This window comes from Juglans regia, chromosome 11 (assembly GCF_001411555.2).
Source record: "Juglans regia cultivar Chandler chromosome 11, Walnut 2.0, whole genome shotgun sequence".
In the NCBI taxonomy this organism is placed as follows: domain Eukaryota; kingdom Viridiplantae; phylum Streptophyta; class Magnoliopsida; order Fagales; family Juglandaceae; genus Juglans; species Juglans regia.
This window is the reverse complement of record NC_049911.1, coordinates 21,300,410-21,327,667: the sequence shown is the minus strand read 5'-3', so window position 1 is coordinate 21,327,667 and position 27,258 is coordinate 21,300,410. Positions and strand designations below refer to the sequence as shown.

Below are 27,258 nucleotides of genomic sequence, written 5' to 3'. Positions count from 1 at the left end.
TAATAATGTTTTTCCTTCTTCCTTTTTTTTTAAAAAAATTTGGTGAAGAATAATATGTCACCTTGGTATTTTGTTATTTCTACCTAACTTTGGTATTTTTGCCTTTGAAACTCACTCACTTGAACACCTTATAACTCATGTTCTTCTATTTTTTTTTTTTTATTCCTTGCAAAAAATAAGAATTACACATCTGGTACACACTTGAAAGTAACAAGAGTAAGAAAAATCAGTGTATAGGTTATACTCCAATGCGAAGAAGTATGGATAATGTAGGTATATGAAGAAAAAAGGTTATATGTGTTTATTGACTCAAAGTTGGCTACTAGGGGTCTATGATGGAAAGGGTTAGCTTGAAAGGCTCAAACGTTGATCTTAAGTTGACCTTCGTCATATCCCAAGTATATCTGCCATCTTACCACAAACCATGTAATGATATTCTAAAAAAAAGTGCCAAATTCAACAGATCAATGAACGTTTATCACAATTTGCTATATTTGTAGGCTCTCAATTCTCTTCAAAACTCACATGAATACTTAAGTAAAAGAGTTATCTAGCTACATGTGTCAAACCACTATCTTACTATAAAGCTTGGATGAGTGCATTAGGGATTCTGTGAATGCTTCAGCAAAAAATGATTATGGTAGGTTTGGTGAATTCACGAAAAATGCTATGAATGAGAATGAGTACACATGTGAAAAGGATGCACATATAATGCAATTTTTTAAAAAAATTGACACATGAAATATGCTACAGAGTTCCAATAAGCATTTTAAATATTGAATTTACACCACCATCTCCCACCTTAAATGTAACATTGTCCTCAATATTTAAGGCTCAAAATTGAAATGGGAGTAGCTAAAAAGGGTAGAATACACCTAATGAGTGACGTGGATAGCTTGCTAATCACCAAAAATAGTAACATGAAATGATAAAATGAAACTAACTTGTAAGCAAAAACAAAGAAAACAACAGCAAACAAAAAGAAAAAGAAAGAAAATAAGAGAAAACAAAAAGAAAACAAAACAAACAAAAAAAGTAAAGAAAAACATACCTGCATGGTGTGGTCAAGGTTGATAAACTGAATCCACAAGTGGAATGTCTTCTACTTGCGGAACTTGCCTTTCAATTAATACTTTAAGGCGTTGACCATTTACTTTAAAGATCTGACCATCCTTAGGATCCTCTATTTCTACCGTCCTATTTGCAAAAACATTCTTCACTACAAAAGGGCCGGTCTACCTAGACCGAAGTTTTCCTAGATGCTTGAAAAGTCTAGAATCATATAAGTATACTAGGTCATTAGGCTTAAACGTCTTCCTACCAATATTTTTATCATGAAATACTTTCGTTTTAGACTTATAGATTTTAGAGTTCTCATAAGCATCATTTCTCAACACCTCCAACTCAGTCAACTGAAATTTCCTAAACTTACCAGCATTCAATTTCAAAGAAATACTAACAGGAAAAGTGTCACATCGACCGAGAAATGCATGCTTAAGACCTGAAAGGAGTGGCTTCAATTCTAATTTGGGACTATCCAAACTTGAAGGAATCTGTTTTTCTCTTTTCTTAGGCAGCTCCTCGAATTTCGGTTGCCAAATATGTGGGCCATAATCCTGAGTTTCATAAAAAATAGCACAAACATTAATATCATCAGATGAATCATTCATAGTATCAAATTCAAAATTAACAAGAAAATATTCAAGAAAATCATAATCATGAGTTGTGTGAATTCCCTTGTCTATGAGTGTGTCAATCATGTATGTTTGGTGGCACTCGTCCTCCTCTATTGGTTGTTTTTCAATATAGAAAATATTCACCTCAAGAGCCATATTTCCAAAAAATAGCTTCATTAGACTATTCTTGCAATTTATAAGAGTATTAGAATAGCGAGAAAAAGTCTACCTAAAATTAAGAAGATTTTGGAATTAGAGTCAACAACAGAACTAGTATCAACGATTAAGAAATCAACAGGATAGTAAAACTTGTCAATTTGGATCAAAACATCATCAACTATTCCTCTCGGTTTCTTAACTGAACTGTCAATCTTGCTCAATTAGAGCACTAACTTACTCTGTCAAGAATGTTGTCTTCTTAACATGATGCTTCATCTTAACTATACACAAATTTTTGAGAACTTTTGCATAAGTAGGAACTTGTTTAATGACATGCAAAAGAGGAAGATTGATCTTTACCTACCTGAGTTTCTCCAAGATTTCATTGCTAGAATCTAAAGTTCGCATACTAGATTTTAAAACTTGAGGAAATAGTACCTTAACTGGGCTCTTAATTACCTCGGCTTTCTTGGGTAACTCAGCACTATCATTGCTTTGTTCTTCTTCAACATCTTCTGATTTGTTCATTGTTGGGATGTATACCACTTCGTGTCACAATGACATTCACATCCTTCAAATTCTCTTGCGCCATGTGTTGATCATGGGGTGCGGACTGACCTTTAGAAGGAAATTTACCTCGCTCATTCACACTCAATGAGCTCATCAATTTGGACACTTGGCTCTTTATTTCCTTGTTTTCTTCAATAACCTGCGTAATCAAATATTCAAATTTTTTGTTAGTCTTACCTTGTGCCTCAATAAAAGCTTACAAAATGTCTTCTAAAGGAGTCCTAGAAGATGAAAGTGCATGATATGGTGCAGGATATGATTTAGGGGGTTGTGCAGGTGGCTAGTTTCAGACTTCCAGCAAAAATTGGGGTGATTATGCTATCCCGGATTATAGGTATCAGAGAAAGGTGAAAAATGCTTCTCGTACATACCTAATAAGGGTGAAACCGGTCCGGTCCGGTCCGGTTTTGGATAAAATTTAGGACCGAACCGGTATGTACTGGTTTTGTATTTTTCAAAACCGATTACGCACCGGTTACTCTCCTAAACCGGTACTTCCGGTTTTACCGGTTTCCGGTCCAGTCCGGTCCCCTTTTTCGGTTTTGTTAAAATATAAATTTCACAATTTGTCATTAAAAATTTGTTTATAAAAAAAAAATTGATTTAAAAAAAAAACTGTTTTATACTTTTATTAATATATTACACTATATAATAGTATTAATATTAGACTATTGGTATAGTTATAAGTTATATATTAGTATTAGTTATAAACTTTTAGTGATTTAGTATTAACATTTTATGTAATAATTTATAAATTATAATAAGAAATTATTTCATATATGAATATATATGTTATATATAAAATTTCACATAAAAATTTATAATTATACATTATATATAAAACTTATATATATTAATATTTAATATATATAAAATATTTTGTATAAAACTTATATATAAAAATATTATTTTTTATTTTTTTTAATCAGCCGGTCCGGTCCGGTCCGGTCCAAAAAATCCCGGAACCAACCGGTTTTTACGTTTTAAATACCGATTCCGGACCGGACCGATTCAAAACTGGTCCAGTTCGGTCCGGTCCGGTCCGGTTTTCCAGTTTGAGTTTACACCCCTAATACCTAAGACATTACATTGTTCCTCATACATCCTTTAGGCTATTCTCTTCCCTGAGATGGTAAATTCTATCACCATTTGGGTTTCCTGCAGGTCATGACCTATTTGTGCTTTCAGTAGCACTAGGTCCGGTCCAAGTGTGAGTTTTTTTAGCAAGCTCATTCAGGTATTCTATGGCCTCATCAGGGTCTTTCTGTAAGAACTTACCATTACACATCATTTCCACAAATTGACGCTATCTAGGTGTAAGTTCCTCATAAAAAGAGAACATTAAGCGTCAATTCTCACATACTCAACAACTCCTTAAATCTCTCTCAAGACTGATACAAAATCTCACTGTCATTTTGTGCAAAGGTGGAGATTTGTCTTTTTAAAGGATTGGTCTTATGTTGGGAAAAGTATTTATTAAAGAAGACCTGTGTCATCTCATTCCAAGATCCAATAGATCGTGGTCTCAGCGAGTATAGCCAACTCTTAGCTCTATCGTTCAAAGAGAAAGGAAAGAACTTAAGCCTCACAACATCATTAGTTGCATTTTAACTATGAAAAGTTACAACTACTTCCTCAAACTCCCTAATGTGCACATAAGAATTTTCATTTTTCAAGCCATGAAAAGTAGGGAGTAATTGTATCATCCCTGTTTTAAAATCTAGTTGGCGAGTATTAGCTGAAAACATGATGCATGATGGTGTAGCTGTGCGTGTAGAATGGAGATAGTCATAAAGAGTTCTAATGGGTTGATTTTCATGTTCACTCATTTCTTCGAGACTAGATGGATTGTTTGATTCAAAAAATTTGATTCTAACTCTACCACAAGCCTACAAGCAAATCTACCCAATGTATCTCTATATATGTTCATGCAATATAACAAAATACTAAAAGAATAAAAATACTATAAAAAGAAAGAAAAAAATAGTAATGCAGCAAGCTAAAAAAAGGAATGAAGTTACCGCCTCTACAAACTGCTGAAAAGAAAAACAATCTAGTAATCCTTCTACCGTTTCCCCGGCAACAAAGCCAAAATTTGATTACGCCCAAAGAATAACGCGTTAGTTGTAGCACAACTTTGGGGTGTCGATTCTACAAAAAGACAAATTAAAAGAATAGCAGAATGAACAAAAAAACTAAAGAAAAATATTAAATGATTAATGGAGAACAAAAATTAATTTTAAATGCAAATTAAAGTGAAGCAAAGTGACTAACGGAAAAAGTACTCAAATTCGACGAATAGTAGAGCGTCGGAAATCCCATGCACAAATCCGATATTTTAATTATTCTTAATTCATTGAATAACTCAATCAAGAACTCAATTCCCAAAATTTCCAATCAGAAGGTATAGATTTATAAACCAAAATTAAATCAAATGTAACCATTTGAAAAATCATTCACCACCTTTAAAATACGTAAATATTATCACTATTGAGAAAATTCAACAATGATAGTATACTCAGGGAGTGATATTGTATCAAAGAATTAAATCAATATAGATAAATAATTGATCGAAACATAATCAAAGAACTAATTTATTCAATAGAAAAAGTATGACTGAATCCATAAACAGAGTAAATTCTATTATTATTTGGAGAAGAAAATATCAACAATGAATTGATAATGATAAAAAAAAAGAGTTTTAGTATTTGAAAACCAAATGCATAAATTAAAAATAATATCTAATGTGCAAGTTCATCCCTAACCCTACTTGAGAATTTAGTTACCCATAAATATAATGAATAACAAAAATCTCAAGAGAAAAATAAAACAAACGGTGGCCATGGAAATTAATTTCTTCTCTTCCTCCTTCAGCCCCCAATTTCATGCTAATAATATGCTTATATAGGGTAGGAAAGAAGCCTTAATATTTTTCATATTCTCGCATACAAAATCGCTTAAATTTTATGACTCATCTTGGCAACCACATATGAACTTCAGGAGTTCAAATTTAGAAATCCTTACTAGAGACAACATTGTAGCCCTTTAAGATAGATTTTCAATGTATCAAGAATTGAATCAATCCGATATTTGAGCGAAAAGTTATGATCAAAATACTACAATATGTACAGACTGCCTTCTAGCTAATTTTGGACTAATTATTTCTCTTGATCCAAATTACTCTCAAACCCCATCATTATCCTTTTTTGAAGAGTCATTCACTCCTTGAAAGTTCTTAGATTGTTCCAATGTCTTGCCCACTTGAAAGTCCTTTGAATTTGATTGGGTTTGGACTTGTTCTTTTATGGACTCTGAAATTAAACATAAAAATCTGTTCAAGAGTATTCCAAAATAAATAGAAACTTAATTCAAGAATATATATTAATTTCTATGAATTTTATTCACATTTTAGTATTTTAGTCTAATAATAGAGTATTTAGAATGCACTTTTATACACTCATCAAATCACCCTCTCAAGACGTTTCCTTTTCTTTATGCAAAATAGATAAAAGAAACACAGTAGTAATATTATGGCGAGAAATAATCCATCCTCATATGAGTATAAAATCTATAAAATTTAGTATTCGACATATTTCAACCCAGTAACAATCTTCCACCACACTGATGCTCATCACATAGATATTCACCACACATGCATTCATTCGCCATACAAGCATTCATTCATCACACACACCTCTCACACAGAGAAACTTGTTGTACCAATGATACTTCTCTATCTGACCAACCAACTCAAGGACACTACCACTTTATATGCCGAGGGATCCCACATCCCGACCATCAGGTGTGGCCAAGTACGACACGGTTCCACCCCACTCCCCACAATGGATTCTCCTTCTCGTGTGATGTACGTGGTAATATTTCGCAAAATGGTCTTAAGGCATTCTTGTTCCTGTACCATTAGTATAGATTTACGCTACTGAATTTTCACACCAAGATCAAGGGTTACCACACATGGTTTCAACACCAGGTATTGAAAACAGTTAAAATATCGAAAACATTGAAATCATAGAAAATCAGTGACTAAATATAGATATAAACATAATAATTGAAATCTTTATTCATGCTTGTAGAATGAGGGGAGAAGTTACAGAAATATGCAATGCCTTTGCACACAACATTCATCCCATATTACCCAACACTGTCTTAGAAGCTAACATACCTTCCTACGTCGAAAGTTTTTTCGTTGCCCCTTTGCTCTTTATTTTCTGAAGCAATTGTGCCTTCACGAGCTCTTGGTGAATAAAGTCTCAAAAGTGAGACATTGTCTCACGTCCAGGTCCTTTTAAATAGAGTTGGATTATCAAATGTCCCTTTTGAAGGATCTCTGACTCTAAATCTACAGTAAGGATTTCCTTTAATCCTCCTCTATCACATTGTAGGATGACAGAGACAAACTGCCAAGCATGACCCACACGCTTGGTCCTCTGACTTTCCTTAAGCATGGCTTAAGTAGTAATGCTACATCAACTAATGTGACTCGCCAAGCCTTCACATTTCATTGTAGAACCACTCCATATGTGACCTGTCAAATGGAGGTTGGGCTTTTGCGTACGACACTATCACTTTTTAGAGCCATTTCATGTTATCTCAGAAAGTTCCCATGTTTGGTTTGGTCAATCCTTGACCATCGTTCGTTCTGGAAAAGTAGTCCTATCTCTCCTTGGGCGTGTAACTCGTATTGCGTTCAAGTTCACTAGCCTCTTCAGCTCCTTGTCCTCATCCTCATAGTGGGTGACTTTTCTAGCTCACATGCAATGGTTGAGACACTCATCTCCACATCACTCTGGGATATATCAATCGGACCTCCTACAAGGTGCTTGCTCGTCCAGATGTTAGACTAGTTGTACTCTGTATCACCCGCTGCTAATTCCTTAGACCAATGGAGCATTTCTCGTGCTTTCTTTCCACTTAACTCTAGAAATGGCTTGTCCTCTTTTGCGTTAGGTAGGGTCATCACAAAAGAGTCCCAATCAGTCCGACACCCCGGTTTCCCCCAATTTTTGGAACTAAATGAGGGTTTGTCCCTCCATGAGAAAGGAAGATAATCTAATACGATGATGTAGTAAAGTTTTGTGGTAAGTAAAAAATTGATGTACCATATATAGCCATCCCATGGGATCTTCTCCATAGACCACTGAAAAATCCAATCTCACAGATCTGGTATGAACCTCTCCATTATGGGAGTTGTTCCCATCATCCCTAGTTGGACCACCAGAAGACGATTCCCCAGGGTTTGGTATTTGATTTTTCTTTTGTATCTTTAAAGTTAAAGCTATCAATTGCTGCATCACTAAGTCATTTTGTCTTTTCAAGGCCATCTCTCTATTTTAAGGTTTTGTTATTGGGCATTAGTCGACTTTTTCAAAGCAGTCAATCCATCCTGTAGCTGGTTCAATCAGGTGCCCTTAGCCATAGTGATTTCATTTTATGCATAGAGGCTAGTGTCTCTCTAATTCCAAATATAACAATCCCCTTAAGAAATGTAACAATAGTTCAGTCCGAGGGTGAGAATCCTCCAAGAAGAATAGAGATACTGAAGAAGGAAAAAATGAAGCTTCTATTACTTTCTAGATGATTTTTCGTAGAGCCCCCCATGGCTTAGTACATATGGCCCATGTGAGGGATAATGGGTTAATGAGCTATCCCTCATATGGGCCTGGACTAAAAGAAACATTAAAACAATAGACTGTAATGAAAAAGTACTCTAAGGGCCCAAGCCCATTAACCCGCTATAACTAAAATTCAATTAAAGGACCAGAACTCAACATGTAATGGAAATAACGAAATAAACATGGAATGGCCCATGCGCCCTATGTTCAATGTCAACTTGAACTCAGTCTTGTCTTGTACTTCTCTTCACTTTAGTTCCAGATGTTTCTCCATCTCTCTCTTCCTCTTCTGCCTGATAGCACTATGACAAGAATTGATGGAGAAGTTTTGATGACCTACAAGTTACATCAGACAAAAAGTATAAAATCTTTTTTTGTTCCTTGTCTAATGCTGAGATGAGATTTTGGGATGTACATATGGATTGATTTTTGGGCTTCCTCTCATGATTCTCGCTTGTTAGGTTCATGGGTGTTGTGGGGTTGTTTGGATTTTGGTGTCTGTTGACACCACTTTGATTCGGATGATTCTTCTTGGATTTTTGTGAACATGTGTTATGGACAAAATAGGTTTTTTTTTTTTTTTTAAATCATGAACAAATGACTTTTAACACAACTTCATTTTCCAGGAGTATTTAGACATGTTGCAGAGCATATGAAATCTGGTCCAGGTCTGCCATATGTTATGGAGCATTAGTTCTAGGTGTTTTCAAATTTCTCATAAGAAATCTATTCAAGATCTTCGTAATGTAGATTCATGGGGTTATGGGGTTGCTTGAACTGTGGGTTTTTGGTAGATTAACGATGACAGGAAAGTAAATAAAACAAGAAAGCAATCATATGACATAGATTTATGTGGTTTGCCAATGTGCCTATGTCTATGGAGTTGCAGAGGATTTTATTCTCTTCAGAAATATCAAAGTACACTGTGGGGTAAAATTACAATACTCAGAATGGTCATACTGCTCATAATAATCATATTGATAGGGTTATATGGTGGAAGTCCTAATTTCACAATTATCGTATTATTTGGTCGAATGAACTCTTTGTTTGATGTTTATTAAAGTGACATGTCAAGTGAGTGTTGAGCGAACTCTTTGCCTGAACTTAGCTCGAGCGATTTGTCATGTGAACGTCGAGCAAACTTTCTGTTTGACGATTCTCGAGTCACCAATTGGGTAAAATATATTGACCCAAGCCTCATTGAAACTCTACCAAAATATTATAACGAATCATTGTCAGGTCGGATCATCAAATCAGGCCGCTACAAGAATGAATTAGGCTCCACAAACCCAACACAAATAATACGATATGTTGATTCTGGAGAATTCTTTGATCTATTGAGAAATCCTGAAAATTTTGGAAAAAAAAAAGAAAAAAAAAAAGAAAAAAACTTAATCACGTAAGTTTAGATTGAAGTACTACAAAGGTTAGAAAGCATGGTCTCTTTTAATTCAATTTCGTACAAAATTTTTAATCCTTTGCCATCATTTAAATTGTGAAACATATATGAGAAAAAAAGTGCTCAGAATTTATAGCCAAGTTAACAACTATATCCAATTTTTAATTCAATCGGCTCCACGTAACTAAAGATTGTTTAATACTTTTCTTGTTCAGTATGTCTTTTATGTCAAACCATTAAGGCTTGATTTGGAACTTAAAATCATCTCAATTTATCATTATAATTTTTTTATATTTTAACATAAAATATAATAAATAATTTAATTTTTTTAAATCTTAAAATAATAATAATAATAAATAATAATATTTTATTATTTCAATTTAATTTAACTCAATTCAGTTTAACATCATTAAATGGAAGGTGGAGACGTGGCTGCAGATTCAAAATATAGATTTTTATTTTTTTAAGAGTATTGCTATTGGATAAACTGATGACTTTTTTGACCTAACACCACCACGTTGTGCCACGTATTTTATTAAAAATTTAAAAAAATATAAAAACATATTCAAACCAAAACCTCGTTCAAAAATATAAAAAAAGAAAAACTGAAACTCTAGTTTCCTTACCCCTGTGGCCCTGTGTTTGTATTTTTTTTTTTAATTTTTAATATAAAATACAAAAATGACTACCACATTAATGGTTGATTGGGGCTGAAAACCATCAAATTCCCTTGTGAAAAATGCTGAGTGTTCTCCAAATGTGCTCTTCAAATGTGTTCTTTAGTTTATTTTATTTTATTTTTTAATTTTTTGTCTTTTTCAATGTTTAAAAAAATTATCACTAATGAATTTGTGTGTATTTTTTAACATTAAAAGAAACAAAATAAAAAAAAAAAAGGACTAAAAAGCACTTTCACATGACATTTTTGGGGGATATCTTAGCATATCCTCCTTCCCTTGTATCGAGCGGACCTAGGTCCCTCCCAATTTTCCAAATTTTTAAATCACAAAATTTTAATCTTTTAATGTCTTTTTATAAGATACATTTTACAAAAATTAATTTCTTGCCCCCAAAAGTTTTTGGTTTTAGAGTCCCCCCCCCCCCCAAAACAAAATTTGTGTAAAGTCCGGCTTCGCCTCCGATATCTACACTGCTGCATCACCTGTTCTACTGGTAAAGGTATGTTTTCCAGTTCTCTCTCCCTCCAGAATAGAGTAGAGAGGCTGCGTATTATTATTATTATGTGTTTGATTTGGTTACAGAAGAAGCTTTTAGGGCTTCCTTTTGGACTGCACGCCATGTCAATCTTATTCCACTGCTAATTTCTTTCTTTTTGTTTTATTTACTAATCTTGGGAAAATATTTGAGGTTATTATTGGACAGATTGAACAAATTTCGAACGTTAATTATTCACTTTCTTACGCTGTTTGCAAATGCCATATACATAACTTCTATATGCGTTTTCTTGACCTCGTTTAATTTCTGTGTGTTCGATTTGTTTCTTTGGTTTATAATTTCTTTTCATTTAATGGAAAAATGGTTTCTTTGTTTATTTGACCAGTACTTTTTATAAATAACAATGGCCGCGGAGATGTAACCAAGACTGCAATTTGTTATACTATGTTATTGTCTTGTCTGCGTTTTTATGCTTACTGATTGTTTTGATGTGTGATGCAAATTGGATTGTTCAATTTTGAACTCTTTTAGTAACTTGGGCTAAAATTTTGTGGGGAACTTTTAATTGTTGTATTTCATGTTGTACAATTATGGGTTTTTGGTAAAGCCAGACATGACATTAGTGGTTTTTCTCCATGTTATTTTTATTAGGAGCTGTTGACTGGTTCTTGATTGTGTTCTTTATAAGCTTCATGGTCATAGTAAAATATGAAGAGGGCTATGCCATGGAGTGATGAGGAAGAAGATTTGTCCTCCAATGAGTCTGTGTCCTCGCCTTCAGACTCTGAAGCTGAAGATGGGGTTGACAAGAAAAAGGCAAAAGATCACTCCAAAGCTCGCCAAGCTTCCAAAGAAAGGACATCCAAAGGTAACCGTGATACTAATTGCTGATGGTTGTCATTTTTTTTGTTAAGTAAATGGTTGTCATATTTTAATTTTGCTTCTTTCCTCAACAGAAAAAAGATTTGGGCCTTTTGGTGGTTTAGTCAGCCTTAATGTTGAGTAGAGGGATTTATTTACATGTTACGTTCTATGAAACTATTGATATGGTCTTCTTTATGAGGTCCCTGAATAAAATAATTTTTTTTATAAGTGGTCCCTGAATAAAATAATTCTCCAGGAGAAATTTATAACACAAAAGAAGCGGAATCATATTACAATGTTTGAATAAATTGATCAACTCAAATGAAGGAGAAAGATGCCTAAATTCTTAACTACTGCTGGTTACCAACAATAATAGTCATGACATTTGTTATAGGAAACCTCAAGGAAAAAGATAGTTTATCTTTTGTCTAATGATATTTCGTATAGTTTTCTTTTAACTTATCTTGTGATTTTATTACAAAAAAAAAAAAAAAAAAAAAAACTCTGATGATTTTGTAAGTACCTGTTGGGCGAAGGTCTTGTGAACTATCTAAAAAATGGTCATTAATTATCAGAAAAGGTCCTGTGAAGTAACTTCCTTAGGACCTATATATATTAGCGTACTTTTTTTTAAGTGGAAGATGCCAAGGACCTAGAGTTGGTAAGATTTTAAAGGAATAACTGTATCCATCTTCAGATGATTAAGGGCTCGTTTGGACACTTAGAATATCTCAAATATCTTTGAAGAGTAGTGAAATGGTTTGAGTGAAGATATTTTATTGGATTTTGGGAAAGGAGAGAAAAAATTGAATAAAATATTATAAAGTTAACAAATTGTTTGAATATAATTTTTTAATATAATTTTTATTTTGAAATTTGAAAAATTTGTATTGTTTTTTGTGTTTTGTTTGGGAGTTTGGAAAAGTTGTAATGATTAGATGAAAAAGTTAAAATTTGAAATTGAAAAGTGTTTTGTATTTGAGTGATGTTTGGAAAGGAAATATCTGAGAATAGCTGAGAACACTTGTGTTCCCAAGCTAGGCCCAAACCTTTACATTTCATTTCTACATCTGGCTTACATTCACCTACTTTTCTTTTTGTCATTTTTATAATTTATTAAAACCCTCACTTATGGCGGAGGAAAACCATAGTAACAAACGGACACTTGGGGGTTACCCAAACCCAGGCATCAAAATAAAACCAAACACTATTTTGTACAACCCAAAGGAAAAATTACTATCATTGCCGAATATAAGGTAAGTCCCCCATCTATTAGTACGTACAAGTCCACGAAACTGTCCTTGTCCAAAACTATCCCCAAGAAAATCCAAAGAACACCCCCTGGCCCCTTTCTTTGACAAAAAATCTGCCACCATATTAGCTTCTCTAGACACATGTCACACCTGAGCATTAAGAGTTTGAATGAGCCCCTAGCCTTCCTCCCAAAAATCCCATAAATACCAAAACTTGCAAACCCCCAAGGTAAACCATCCCATCACAACACTCGAATCCAACTCTACCACAATATTCCTCAAACCCAAGTGCCTGCACAACAGCAAACCATCTAGAAGCGCTCTACACTCTACAACAGTATTTGAAGCATGACCATAGTGATGCGCAAAACCCGCAATCACCCTACCATGAGTATCTCGAATGAACCCCCCCCCCCCCCCTCTCTAAAGGTCCCGAATTTCCAGACGAGCCGCCATCAACATTCACCTTAACTCAATCCTTTTCAGGCCAAGACCACCCTACCACCAAAGGTTGTTTTGAAATCACTGGAGCAACAAAACACAACATCTCTCTCATTCAATTTCTTAAACTTCCAAAGGGTACTAGATAACTCCATGAAAATACCTTTGACCATACGGATTATAACCCTCCAATCAAAGGTTACCCCCTCCATACGCGCTGCACATCTAGCTTTCCAAATTGCCCAAGTAATAACAATAGGAGCAATACCACGTAACCATCCCTTTTGAGAAGTCGATGAAGCCCTCAACCACCAAACATTTAGCACCCCCTTCCACAACCGCACCTGTGGCAAACAGACCCCAAATATTCCCGCAAAAAAATCTCACACCTTCCTCACCCCCTCACCATCACACAAAACATGATCTAACGTTTCAACTTGAGACTCAGAGCAACAATTACACTTTGAGACTAGCGGCACTCCCAACTCCATAATAGCCTCATCCACAGGAAGTGCATTTTGCTGAGCACACCAACAAACAAATGATATTTTTTTTGGAACCTGCTGCTGCCATAACCACTTCCTCCAGTGACAAAAAGAACCACGATGCCGAATTAAATTCCATGCTGACTTGGTACTAAAATTCCCATCCACTTCATGTTTCCAGACAAATATATCAGATCCTCTCTCAAACGAACATGCATACAACTGATTTTCTCCACCATTTCCACATTCACTATCTCGCACAACTTACATAAATCCCAGCCATCTTCCATGATCAACTCACGGAGCTTCAGCCCAGGATCACCAACCACTGCTACAACGTCAGCCACTGCCCCATCCGCCAGCCAATATTATCATACCAAAAACCCACCTCTCCTCTCCGAATTTAGTATCTCGAGTTACTCAACACATGAAGTAAAACCAACAAAACTCCCTTCCAAAACCAAGACCCTCTCGTAGATGAAATTAAAGCCGCAATATGCAAGTTCCCCACATACTTAGCTTTAAAAAATTCAGACCACATTTTCCATGCATACTTCATAAGTAAGGAAACTTGAACTTCTGATAAATCACAGATACCCAATCCTCCCTCCTCCACCAGCAAGCAAATCATGCACCAAGACACCCAATTACTCTTCTTCTTCTCTTCATTAGAACCCCATAAAAAATTCGAAAAAATCCTTTTCAACCCTTTAAGAACCCCTTTGGGCAGATTCATCACCGATAGCATATGTGTAGGCATACTATTCAACACATGTTTTAAAAGAACAATTTTTCCACCAAAAGATAAGAGCCTTACTCTTCCAACCAGCAAGCTTTTCCTGGACTTTAGCAAGTAACGGATCAAACATTCTCAACATGACTCTCCAGTCTCCCCATATGCAATGGCACACCCAAAAAAATACAAGGCCAAGAACCCTCCATAAAACCAGTAATCCTCATCTCTTTAATGTTGGTTCAGAGGACTTTAAGAGTGGTTTTTTTTCTTGTTGCATGCTGATATGCTCCAGAAAGTTCATCCTTTTCCAGTTTTACTAAATAATGGTTTTGTATATTTTATCTCTGCATGTACACAGTTAAATCTGGAAAGCAAAAGACTGGAGTCGTGGACTTTGATGAATTGAAGCGTCATGGCTATAAAGGTGGACCATCAGTCTTGAAAGTGCCTCCACCCAAAGGCTTGGATGACACGAAACAAGACTGGTCATGGTCTACTGGCAAGGAAAGTCGTGAAACTAAGGAGATTGAGGAGTCTTATGAAGACCGACAGAAAACAAGAGCTGCATTAGCCTATGGTGAGGAGCTGGCAAGGGTGGAAACTCGGAAAGAGAAGAACCTCTCTTTCTCTCAGAAGGAAAAGAGGAAAAGAGAGCTGGGGCAGGCTAGCAGGGGAAAGAGTTATGTAGAAGAAGAAAAGAGGATGTTAAGGGAGAGTGGCATCTATTCTGGTTTTGATACTTGATCCACGATGCTTGTTGCAATGTGTTGGACTATGTAAAATATGTGGAAACTTAGCCTTTTATTTGTAGGGTCATTATTGAATTAAAACGATTGGGTTGTTGCCACTGAAATATATGATTTATGGAGCTTCCGATCTTGGAGTGCACACTGCTTTTACATTACCATATTACATACAAACGTGCAGTAAAATTGGCCATAGAGTATTAATGCGTTTTCATCCATATGAATTTGTAGGACGATTTGACTAGAGAAGTCACTGTCCCCATGCACCGTTCATAACAGAGGATGGGTTGGTTTGAGCACAATATACTGTTTTAGACTTGATTCCACTTTCGTTTTTAGCCCCAAAAGTTGCAAGGTTGGAACGGATTCTGAAGTCTCAAGTCTTCAAAAATAAGAAGTCTACATTAAGGCTGATTAACTTATCATTTCCTTACAAAAAGTAAACTTGGTTTATATAATTCGAGAATAAGTTCAAATTTATACATGACATGCCTGATTAACTTATCCTTTACTTACAAAAAGTAAATGTCATCACTAAATTTAATACATCTTTGATGAACATTAGTGCTAATCCACCAGCCAATCCAGCATAGGTTAATTCTTATTTATGATAGAAAAATACAACAATAACCGGATAAGCTCCAAATATAATTTAAGAACAAGTGTAAAATTTTATTTTTCGGTGTTGTAACAACTGAAGAGTTCCGAGTATTAGATCTTGAAGGGTAATATTTTATTTGATCATGGAAACAAGTGAAAACATCGATTTCCATACAACAGTAATGCAGAGACAGCTGAATTCTTTCACTCTGTTGGAGAACAATTCAAGACGACCTCTGTCTGTCTTGTTCGCAAGGAAAATGCAAAACGGTGATGCATCTACTGATCCTGTCCGAACACATAAGCCCTAGTTATCAGATGTTTTAAGTAAACACACAAAAAATTGTTGGAACTTATGCTAAAATAATTAATCTACTCATAAAAAGGACATCAAACTGATGGTCTGTATACTTCAATAGATCACATATTGGAGCTGACATCTTAAGCATTTTCTAATTGAACAAAAAGTATATTAAACAAAGAACTTCTACCAAATTGTTAATACCATTGCTCTGGTGATTTTAGATACAATAGGCAGCGATCAGAATAAAATCATTAAAGAATTTAAAAGCCTAGATTTAATATAATGGCAGACGTTCCTACACTAGTTTTTAAGAAATGAATAAAAGCCAGATTGCCTTTGGGGGGTGTGGAAGCTAAGAATAGAACCCCGATAATGTCTAAAACTAAGAGTTATCCCAGATATTCGACTGGTTAAAAGTGCCAGACTTGTTTAAAAGGGGATTATTGCTTTCCACGTTAAAACTAAGCTATTGCAGCTTATGACACAGATATATCAACTTACTGTTCTAGGTTGAGTTTTTTCTATCACTAGTTTTTCCTCTTAGAGATGAAACAAGATCACTTTTAACCTCTTTAATCTTATGCAGGCTGTATAGAAGTCTGATCGCCATTACTAAAATCAAGAGTTACTAGCATTCAAGCATGTCGTTCTTGTATTATTAGTAATATTCATCTGTACAAAAATCAAGTGAAAGACATACGAGATAGAGAGCATTAAAGCAAGTCTCCACGTGCAGGTAAAAGAACAAATTGCAATAGGAGAGAATATCCACCACATGAAGCCATTCTGTTCCATCCAGTAATTCTATTCACATCATTAGCCCATGTCTAAGCGATCAAAGGCAGATATACTAACCTTGACAGTGAAAAGAACACTACCATCAGTAACTTGCTGGCCGGCAGTAACTAGAAGCCCATGGACACACCCGGCACATGGAGCCTTTACAACATGCTTTTAGAGGGAGGGTGAAAAACCAAAAGTTCAGTGTAGGAAACTTTCTCAGAAAAGAAATTATATGATGCAAAATGAAAGTAGCATTAGTACAAACCTCCATCTTCATTGCTTCTAAGACTAATATAGGTTGCCCTTCGTCCACTTTTGTCCCATCCTTCACCAGAAGTTTGACGACTAAGCCAGCCATGGGTGCCACAACAGTCCCTTGAGGATGGGATGATCTATCAAAACTGGGCTTATGTCGGACTTCATCATCATCAGACAACTCAAGCCCTGTTTTCTGTTTAAAATAATGATGATGTGATCCGTGCCATATATGAATGTGTTTAGTCTGATCCTGCCAGCCAAATTGGAATCCATAATTAGTTATACTACAATTCTCTACAAATAAGCAAGAACAAAGCAAAAAAAAGCTCTACCCTTTAATTTATCTGAACTTGTAAAGATGCATGCAAGGAAAGGAAAATTACCTTGGAGTAAACAGCCAAACTGACATCCATGATTACGCCACTAGCTTCAACTTTGAAATCATTGTTGCCTAGGTGTGTTGCTTTGACTTCCAAACAAATGGAACAGTTCTCTTCTGTCTGTAATTACAGATACAATACATCAAAACAGGCCAAAATAAACAACCTAATATTAGAATATAACTTGAAAACTGCTCCCTTATGCATGAGTAACTTAAAAATAATGAGAAAAAGAAACGAAAAACTGCTCTCTTAAACGGGTGACTTGAAATTAAAGTATAACTTCTTCTTAAACATATCACAAGGGATGAGTACCTCAATTATATAGTTTCCATCCGGCTTATAAGTAATTGTAAGTGTCAAGAGATTTGAGACACCGTTATCATATTCATTCTCCCATTCAAGTTCCATTTTACGCCTGGCATGATGGTGGACTCTGAAAGGGGGAGAAGAATACCATATGGAGAGTGATCTGTTTCCCCCTAAACATGCAGATATAAAAATTAAGGGTGCTTTTAATAACAACTGACATACATCCCAAGATAGAATTGGTTAATCGGAAACTTAAGTTACCAGGGGGATTTTCTTCCAATAGTGAATGTTCACTTGATATGACACATGCTGCTACCAGGGTCGCACTAAGTCTAGCAGCATCATGTGCTTCGTTTGCGGATGTTGAATTGGTAGGAGCAACAAAGAGATCATCTTTGAAGTGTTCAATAAAATGAGTTTCCACATTGCCATTTTCAAATGCCCAATGATTCGCAAGCTTTTGGAGAAAATTGATATTGGTAGGTAAACCTGCAACCTATCAGAGAAGAGTAACATTACTAATTCACTAAGGATTAAGTCTGTCTAAAAGATGGAATATGCCTCAAGAAGAATAACTGTCCAAAAATACTAGAAACTTCCACAAAATTGTAGAGCCTGTTACTTTTGAGGGCATACACCTGAAGATCCCAGGAATAGTCCACAAAATCAAAAGATATGAAATAGCAGCTTTTGCACAACTGAAGCATCATATATTACTTTGATCACTGAAGGATCTCTCCTAAGAAAATTTGATATGTAGAACCATATTGGCTAACTGAACCATTAAATAATTTTTTATTTTATCATACACAGTTTTTATTTATCCAGACCGGAAGCTATATGGCATCATCCCACCACAACGACCCAAGCTCCGGAGATATCTAGTAAAGGGATTCACCTAAATATAATAAGTTGAAACAAATGAGTATACATGCAGTAGTTGCAATAATGATTATCATAAACTCTTCCATGTGACTATGATAAAACTATGAAATTAAGTATACCTGAAACTTTGCCAAGCAGTCCTTTAATTTTACTAATGCAGCAGCACGATTTTCTCCCCATACTACAAGCTTAGCGATCATGGGATCATAATGCATGCTGACAGTGTCTCCTTGTTCAACTCCTGTCTCAACCCGAACTGCTAAAATACAGATTCTACATAAGCAGCATGATATGTAAACACCAAAACGACAAGGTAATCTCAACAAATTATAAACTCAAATCATGTGTAAACCCTAAAATGACTAGGTAATCTCAACAAATTATACAACTCAAATGCAATGGCATATAATCAGGGAATGATAAATGGTCATCGGAAAAGCTGGCAAGTGATTTTCAACAGCACAATTTTCACTATAAAAGTAGAGTGGATATGTTATGTAATGGACCTGTTGACGACACTGGAACAGGGCAGTAATGATGAAGAACTCCAGTCGCAGGAAGAAATCCTTTTGGCACATTTTCAGCATATATTCTGGCTTCGAAAGCGTGACCTGTCGTCACAAAACAAAATTACAAAATTCAGGACCTTAACTGAAACCATACTGCATGTAGAATGTTTATGCTCATGTGATCTACTAATATAACATAATATTGGTCATCAACTTTGTACTTAGAAAGAAAAAATAAAAATTAAAAAAAAAGAATAGGAATCTTTCTGTAACTAGTGTATCTTGATTAGTTAATAGGTGTTAGCTTTTGAAATAAATCAATCTTAAATGTTCCTAATGAAAACTGTAATTTCACAATTCCAACCATAGTTCAGGTATTTCATGAGAATGGGCCATTTGAAGACAAAACTAAGACAACAGAAGTCCATCCTCTTCAAGAGTTCACAAAAGACTACGCCACCAACTCAATCACACAACCTGAGCCATAAACAATTATCATCTCCATATAATTAATAGCTCTAACCTGCCATAATCAATTCAGAAGTACCCATTTTTATAGTTTGCCAAAGTGACATAGGAAAACAGAGAAATGAAGACCTTAAGAGTTCATCCACTAAACAACAAAATAAAGCGAAGAAAAAAGGATCATGCAGCCAAACTTCCATCCAGCAATTGACCTGTTCTTCAACATTGTGGTACCTAATGGCAATAGCAGGCTACACAATGTAACAAAGCATCCCCTTCCCAATGTGTTAACAAGATAAATACAAAAAGGATGCGGGGAGGGGGCGTGGGAGCAAGCTCATGTGACGGAAGCACCTAAGATCAACTCTTGCACTTGACCTTTGCCAAGGGTTATATTTTTACCTGATAAGGGCACCTGTGACTGAGTCATGGGAAGATGTTCTCCATTTGCAACACCGATCTGCCACTCTACAAGATCTTGGCCAACAATCATCTCAGTCACAGGATGCTCAACCTGCATATATATGCTCCTCACCATGATTCAATAAAGGTTGTGGATTTACAATAAAGAGAGAAAAGACATTGACAAAAGTACCTGAAGGCGGGTGTTCATCTCCATAAAATAGAATTGGTCTGAGACAGTATCAACTATAAACTCCACAGTGCCAGCATTGTGATACCCAACTGCCTATATGCATAAATAAAGAATTCCATTAGTGGAAATTATGCAAGCAAAATGGAAGTACTCAACTGAATAGTGTGTAAAAGGTAAATACTACAAAATCAGCTTGAAAATATAAAAAAATCATTGAAATTTTCCCCAAAGGGAAATTGTGGATATCAAAATGGTTTTGAATGTAATGAAATTTACCACTGAAAAGGAAGGTGCTCTGCATTGGAGATACAACAGCAGCATGTGAGATACAAAAAAAAGTTTAAATAATCCAGAGGTCGGGCAATACAAGCGAGTTTAAATGCCAGAGTCATTGCAAAAAGATGGATATGCCAGTATACAACAAGGAGAAAGCCTTTTTTTTTTTATAAGTAAGAAGTTATATTAATCCACGTAAAAAGGCAATGCCCAGGTACACGGGAAGTGTACAAGAAAAACCTAATTACAAACTACGCGCTACGGAAAGTAGCGTAAAAGTCATTAAAATTCCTCCCATTCAATACAATAGAAGAAGCCCAAAGCAACAAAGTGTGATAGAAAAAGGCCCTAAAACTATCCGGAGAGTGTTCCTTATTTTCAAAACATCGGCCATTTCTTTCATTCCATGTGCACCACATTAAACATTGAGGTACCATCTTCCAAACAGCTGCAATGTGACAGTTGCCCCTAATCCCTCTCCAACATGACAATAAATCTAAGACTCTCCTGGGCATCACCCATGCAATACCAAGCCTAGTGAAAATGTTGTCCCATAAAGCCTTGACTACTTCGCAATGGAGAAGTAAATGGTCTGCTGATTCACTGCTGTGTTTGCACATAAAGCACCAATCGGTTAAGTAAAGGCCTCGCTTTTTCAGTTTATCTATAGTCAATATCTTCCCATGGGATGCCAACCACCCAAAAAAGGCAACTTTAAGGGGTGCATTGCTCCTCCAAATGCTCTTCCAAGGAAAGGCATTGGTGGGATGAACCGTCAAAAACTAGTAATATGAGCGAACTGAAAATTTATTGTTCCCAGTGAATGTCCATATTAGTCCGTCTTCCCTACCTGCTTGTACTTTCATCGCGTATAAAACATTGTAGAAATCAATAATGTCGTTTAACTCCCAGTCCTGTACAGCCCTAGAGAAACTCACTGACCAATGAATAGAATTTGCGGAGATGCTCATATTATCAGCCACCGAAGCATCCTTGTCTGACGCAATCCTATAAAGCGAGGGAAAAGCATTTTCCAAGGCCACATCGCCACGCCAGATATCATGCCAAAATCTTATGCGCGTGCCCCTTCCCACCTCAAATCTGAAATTACAGAGTAGGTCTTCCCATCCGTTTCGAATGAATTTCCAAACACCCACCCCATAGGCCCCTCTTACTGCATTAGAGCACCAATCTCCCCAAATACTCCCGTATTTAATGTCGATGATGCTTCTCCAAAGAGCGTCCCCTTCCTTATGATACCGCCATAACCACTTTCCAAGTAGAGCCTTGTTGAAAATTCTCAATTTTCTAATCCCCAAACCACCGCAAGACAAAGGGGTGCAAACTTTATCCCATCTAATCAAATTGAATTTTTTCTCATCTTCTAGCCCTCCCCACAAGAAATCACGGAAGATCTTTTCTAGTCTATTTGCCACCCCTGCAGATAAAGGGAACAAAGATAGAAAGCATGTTGGAAGATTAGAAAGTGTGCTCTTAATAAGCATGATTCTGCTGCCTTTAGACAAGTAAATTATCTTCCAACCTGCCAGTTTACATTCAATTCTCTCAACAATCCCATCCCACATTACCTTAGATTTGGGGGGGGCCCAAAGGAAGTCCCAGATACTTCATAGGCAAGAGTGACACCTTGCAACCCAAAATGGCAGCAAGCCAACTGGAACTAGCTCGAACTTCGATAAGTTCACTTTAAGACCTGAGACAGCTTCAAAACACAGAAGGAGGGCTCTCAAGGAGCGAATCTGATTGGGGTCTGAGTCACATAGACTCAACGTATCATCGGCGAAAAGGAGATGTGTGACTGATAAGCTTTCATGCAAGGAACTACCCACCAAGAAGCCCGAGATGAAACCCCTATCCACCACCCCCTCCAACATTCTACTCAGTACATCCATCACTATAATGAATAACAAAGGGGATAAAGGGTCCCACAACAAGGAGAAAGCCTAATAAGAATAATAATGAGGGGGGTGGGTTTTGGTGGGGCAGAGACATTCTTGCTGCATATCAAGTTTTCAAACCAGCCAAAAATCTTGTACTGAACACATGAAAAAATAGCAATGAAGTATCCCTTTAATTTTTTATATAATAAACACAAGTATGTGGTACCTATCCAGAGAATCTTAATCTAAAGGCTAATTGACTACATTAAAAATAGAAAGAATTGTTATGGCTTTATATCTATTTAATTGGGAGCCTTCATGTGGTGGGTCCAAATACTTTTCGCTTTACCATCACACTAAAGGCATGAAGTGCACAAACGTGCACACACACAGAGTACTTTTCACTTTGTAATTTTAATGAACCCCATAAATACATTTATACACATACATACATACATACATACATACATACATATATATATAAACACTAATGACATAAGGGGACCGAACAAGCCCAGTTTAGAACCTGTTATTAGTGTTTTCTGACTGCAATTGGCAGGTGACGTGGGTTGCTTCATGAAAGAAAAATCTCACACCATATCGGTACCTTACACCTTTACTAGCATCTATAACAGAACCAGTCAAATTAAAGACAAACTATATGGAAAAGCTCAGCTAATTATATTCACTTCAATAGGTTAAAACCTCTCAGTGAAACCCATCATGGTAAGTTACTCATTTTTTATTTTATTTTTCACTACTACAGTGATATTAATTGATTTAATCAAGTGATTTTAGCTCAAGGTAATGCATGCAAGTCTCAGAGAGGAGATTAACCAATCTTTTCCCCAAAACCATATCACCACATGTATGTACTGAACAACATGAATGCGTGCAAACAACCTCATGATGCCATCTGCAAACTACCTAAAAAATTCAATTGATGAGCACAAATACTAGATCACAGATTAAGAAACACCTTGGCTGCAGACACAGCAGCTTGGCCCAACTGGGAGCGGAAACTACTGGAAATGTTTGGCTGCATTAATGAATTCTCCATTACAACTCTATAAGTAATACAATCACAAAGCAGAACTCAAAATACAGAGAGCCATATCATACAGCTGGAGCCTCTTCGATTATCTTCTGGTGTCTTCTCTGCACGCTACAATCCCTCTCATATAAATGCAGCACATTTCCATGTTTGTCCCCAAATATCTATAACATCAAACAGAGGAGATCGATTAATCATATGTAAAGCTGATGGACAATTAAAGCATATGATGAGTCTCAGATTGAGTGCAGTTCATGAGCCAATCAAAAAGTAAAAAAAAAAATAGTTTCCAGGAAATTGTGGGGCAGTCTGAGGCTAACTTTTCACAAATCAAAATCTATTATAGAGAATCATCAGAATGTTTTAGAATATAAATGCTTATAGTGCATTACCACCATAATCAACTATTTTCTTTTTAACAAGAACTACCCACACAAATGATACAAAGAATAACAGTACCTGCACTTCTATGTGCCTTGGCTGTGTGATATATTTCTCCAGCAATATTGTGCTTATGCCAAAAGAGGCAGCAGCCTCACGCTGTGCTCCCAAGAAAGATTCAACAAATTCATTTGGTCCCTGCACAATCCTCATACCCTAGAAAATGCTCATTGTAAGAATTTCATGCAAAGAGAAAAATGACAATCAAGCATGACAAGGGAATTCTAATCAAAGCCCTTTCTCTTGCCCTGATGCAAAGTCTATTCCAATATTTGTAACATTAATTACATAATTCTACTTTCTAATATGTTTAACAGGTGGAAACACCGAAGGCACGTGCTTGACACATGATCACAAATATGTATGATAAGTTCTATATCATGGCTAAAATATTTAAACTTTATTTAAATTTCTTAAAAGTTGCACTATATGTTTATATTTTTAGGGATGTTTCCATTAAAACTGAGACCCTTGAACAAGGCTGAAGTGCAGCTGGTGAGAAATGGATACCTCGGAAAGAGCTTCCAGGAATTATTGATCTCTCTCTAAAAATCTACACTAAATCAATACATCTGTTCCCTAGTGTTTTCAAGAGACATATCGTAATAGGGCTCACCAGATAACCATCAAAAAAGTTCCAAAAGTAAACCACTCATGAATAATGGCCAATGAAGCACACAAACTAGGGTAGACATTTTCCCTATCCATATTTTAGTATACATACTTCTCAATGCTATCTCAATAACATTAGCACCATTTACAATCTTAGAAAATATATCAAATAATGACAAACTCAAATTTAGATTAAATGAATATAAGGAAGTTCACCTTTCCTCCGCCGCCATGAGTTGGCTTTATTAAGATTGGATACCCAATCTTGTCTGCTTCTAACTTCATTAGATCTATATCTTGTTCGACACCATGATATCCCGGCACAAGTGGTACACCTGCTGCACCCATTATTCTCTTTGACGCACTGATAAGCAAAATTAAGCAGCAATCAGTTGAGAATCTGTTCTTACTGGATAGAATAATTATAATGTACAGAGAAAATGGAAAGATTGCCCATGTGGATAGGTAGATCACGTGCATAAAAATGCGTATGCTTGTGAAAGAGTAAAAGCCATCTTGTGGTGGTCAATTAGATTTTACAGACAACGAGGCTTTATTAGAAAAGGAATTCCCATGTTGTCAATCCTAGAATATGTAAGGATGGAAACTTACAGGAGAAGCTGAGAACACGGTGGAAAGAAGGATCGGGATGTTGAACATGAAGAAAATTAGTCTGTGAGTTGTACCTTTTATCGCCCATGTCACGGATTGCAGCTGCTGGAGGGCCAATAAATGTAAGAGCCTTATCTTCACAAATTTGAGCAAAATCAGCACTCTCCGACAAGAAACCATAGCCAGGGTGTATAGCCTAATCATCAAAAGAAGATATCCACGCTGAAAGCATGTCCTTGCAACGTCCAAATTATAAAGCAATCAATCATCTACCAGTGAAACAAAACAGCCAGCAACAGATGTTTAACATCAATGAGCCAACCAAATAAAGAGAATGTAACAAAAAATTGCATATATTATTAGAGCCAAAATACTACGCGGTAGCCATCTACTGGAGGCATAAAACTGTTTGCGCAAAAGAACTAGAAACGTTTGTCGATGGAGGCATAAAACTGTAGTAGTGTTTGGACGCAGAAGTGATAGAAACCAACTCTAAACTCTACGCATCCCAATTGATAAAGTTCGTTTTCAGTATCTATAAATGTATCCATTGATTTTGAACATGTTTGCGCAAAAGAATTAGGAAAGTTGGAAATCAAATTTGACTAACGCAAAAGAATCAACTTCAACGATCAACAGCATAACCAGCTCATCCTATCTACTATCAAACAGCCACCAAAAACAAGAAATGGTAAAAAATATATATATATATTACATGTTCATATACTTTCTCGCTAACCAAACAGAGGATTCCTCTCTCACCTGCGCACCGGTACGTATCGCAGCTTCGACAATCGACGACGCGTTCAAGTAACTCAACCGAGCCGGGGGCGGACCGATACGAACGGCCTCATCCGCAGATTTCACGTGTAGTGCGTCTCGGTCGGCGTCGCTGTAAACCGCCACGGTTTGAATGCCGAGCCTCTTCGCTGTCCTCATGACTCTGCACGCAATTTCACCTCTGTTCGCCACGAGGATTTTCTCTATACGCTGAGTGGTTTGATTGTGCGAGGAAGAGTAGGAGAAAAAGCGTATTAGGAGTACGAATGGTTCGCGTCGGTAATTTCGACGGAGGAGGGAGGCCATGGACGCCATGGTTGGGAGTTGTGTCAAGGACTGGGTGAGCAGAAGAAATGGAGATAAGCATCGTTGGATATTTGGATGGGTATTTTTTGGACAATTCGATTCCGTTGATTAGAGCATTTTCATTGGATTAGTTAAAAGTTAAATTTAATGAGAATTTAGCTATTAGATAGATAAATGGTTCACATTGAATTAGATATATTCTATTTGGAATATAGTTATAGTAATATCCAAACTAATTTCTAAATTTGGAACACACTATTCATTCATCAAATCATTTTTATATTATTTCTTTCTCTCTCCTTTTAATATTAATTATTTCTTTCTCCATTTTAAATGACAATTGAAAAAATATAATTAGAATACAATTACAAATTAATATATAATATTATAAATAGTAAAATATGATAAAATAAAATAAATTCATAATTAAAAAAATTTAAAAATTTTTAAAATTATTAATTACTCATTACTATATAATGAATAAATAGATAATTCAATTTGGAGATTTGATGTGAATAGTCAAAATTAAATTCATCTTATATTATTTTATTGTCATATAATGAAAAAATGGCTATTCTAATATGGAGATTTATATAAATAGAATAGCTAAAAGTTAAATTCATCTTATATTCATCAAAAATATACTTTAATTTAACTATTCCAACGAGAGTGCTCTCAGGGGTGATATTGTACTATGCGAGATCGTCCATTTGCTGTGGCGTGATGCCATTGGTCCATGGAGTTATATTTTTAAAGTTGAACCGAAGGAGATCAGGGACTTCTTATTGGATATGGATCTGACGTGGTGCATGCTGCTTTGCCCCTTTTTTTTTTTCTCTCTCTTGTCCGAATTGGTGCTGACCTGGCGAGCTGTTCCTATCACATGGATTCGGCAAACCGTCGTCGCTTTGCCTGCGTTAATGCAATGTTGGATGAAAAACAAAAAAAAGGGGTAAACCGGATCGGTTCGGTCTAATATCGATTTCATTTTTTTAAAATTAGTCCGGTTTTATTTTTATTTTTTTAAAACTGGATCAAACCGATTTATAT

The 27,258-nt window shown here is 35.9% G+C and overlaps 2 protein-coding genes across 3 annotated transcripts; one reads left to right on the top strand and one right to left on the bottom strand.

Annotated features, from left to right (window-relative positions):
* The first annotated feature begins 10,464 nt into the window (after nt 1-10,464).
* LOC109018519 lies at nt 10,465-15,263 on the top strand. Its single transcript, XM_019000686.2, has 3 exons — nt 10,465-10,613; nt 11,262-11,478; nt 14,748-15,263. The coding sequence occupies exons 2-3, from the start codon at nt 11,319-11,321 to the stop codon at nt 15,131-15,133; spliced, it is 546 nt and encodes a 181-aa protein (XP_018856231.1). The 5' UTR covers nt 10,465-10,613; nt 11,262-11,318; the 3' UTR covers nt 15,134-15,263.
* Nucleotides 15,264-15,661: 398 nt separating this feature from the next.
* On the bottom strand, nt 15,662-26,271 carry LOC109018530 (methylcrotonoyl-CoA carboxylase subunit alpha, mitochondrial). Of its 2 annotated transcripts, none has more exons than XM_019000697.2 (16): nt 25,885-26,271; nt 25,197-25,318; nt 24,727-24,874; nt 23,917-24,054; nt 23,526-23,621; nt 23,383-23,442; nt 20,227-20,319; nt 20,034-20,145; nt 19,164-19,268; nt 18,777-18,916; nt 18,034-18,268; nt 17,776-17,942; nt 17,464-17,580; nt 17,088-17,330; nt 16,895-16,990; nt 15,662-16,023 (listed from the first exon to the last, which is right to left on the bottom strand). In XM_019000697.2, the coding sequence occupies exons 1-16, from the start codon at nt 26,215-26,217 to the stop codon at nt 16,015-16,017; spliced, it is 2,214 nt and encodes a 737-aa protein (XP_018856242.1). In that variant the 5' UTR covers nt 26,218-26,271; the 3' UTR covers nt 15,662-16,014. The 2 variants fall into 2 exon arrangements, with proteins under 2 accessions (XP_018856242.1, XP_018856249.1); XM_019000704.2 differs by having other exon boundaries at nt 18,777-18,913.
* Between the last annotated feature and the right edge of the window lie 987 nt (nt 26,272-27,258).

Coding starts and splice junctions, on each gene's coding strand:
- LOC109018519 (XM_019000686.2), top strand. CDS start 11,319: ATGAAGAGGGCTATGCCATGGAGTGATGAGGAAGAAGATTTGTCCTCC. Junction 11,479..14,747: donor CAAAGAAAGGACATCCAAAG/GTAACCGTGATA, acceptor GCATGTACACAG/TTAAATCTGGAAAGCAAAAG.
- LOC109018530 (XM_019000697.2), bottom strand. CDS start 26,217: ATGGCGTCCATGGCCTCCCTCCTCCGTCGAAATTACCGACGCGAACCA. Junction 20,320..23,382: donor CTGCTGTGTCTGCAGCCAAG/GTGTTTCTTAAT, acceptor TTATGCATATAG/GCAGTTGGGTATCACAATGC. Junction 17,581..17,775: donor ATGGAAACTATATAATTGAG/GTACTCATCCCT, acceptor CTGTAATTACAG/ACAGAAGAGAACTGTTCCAT.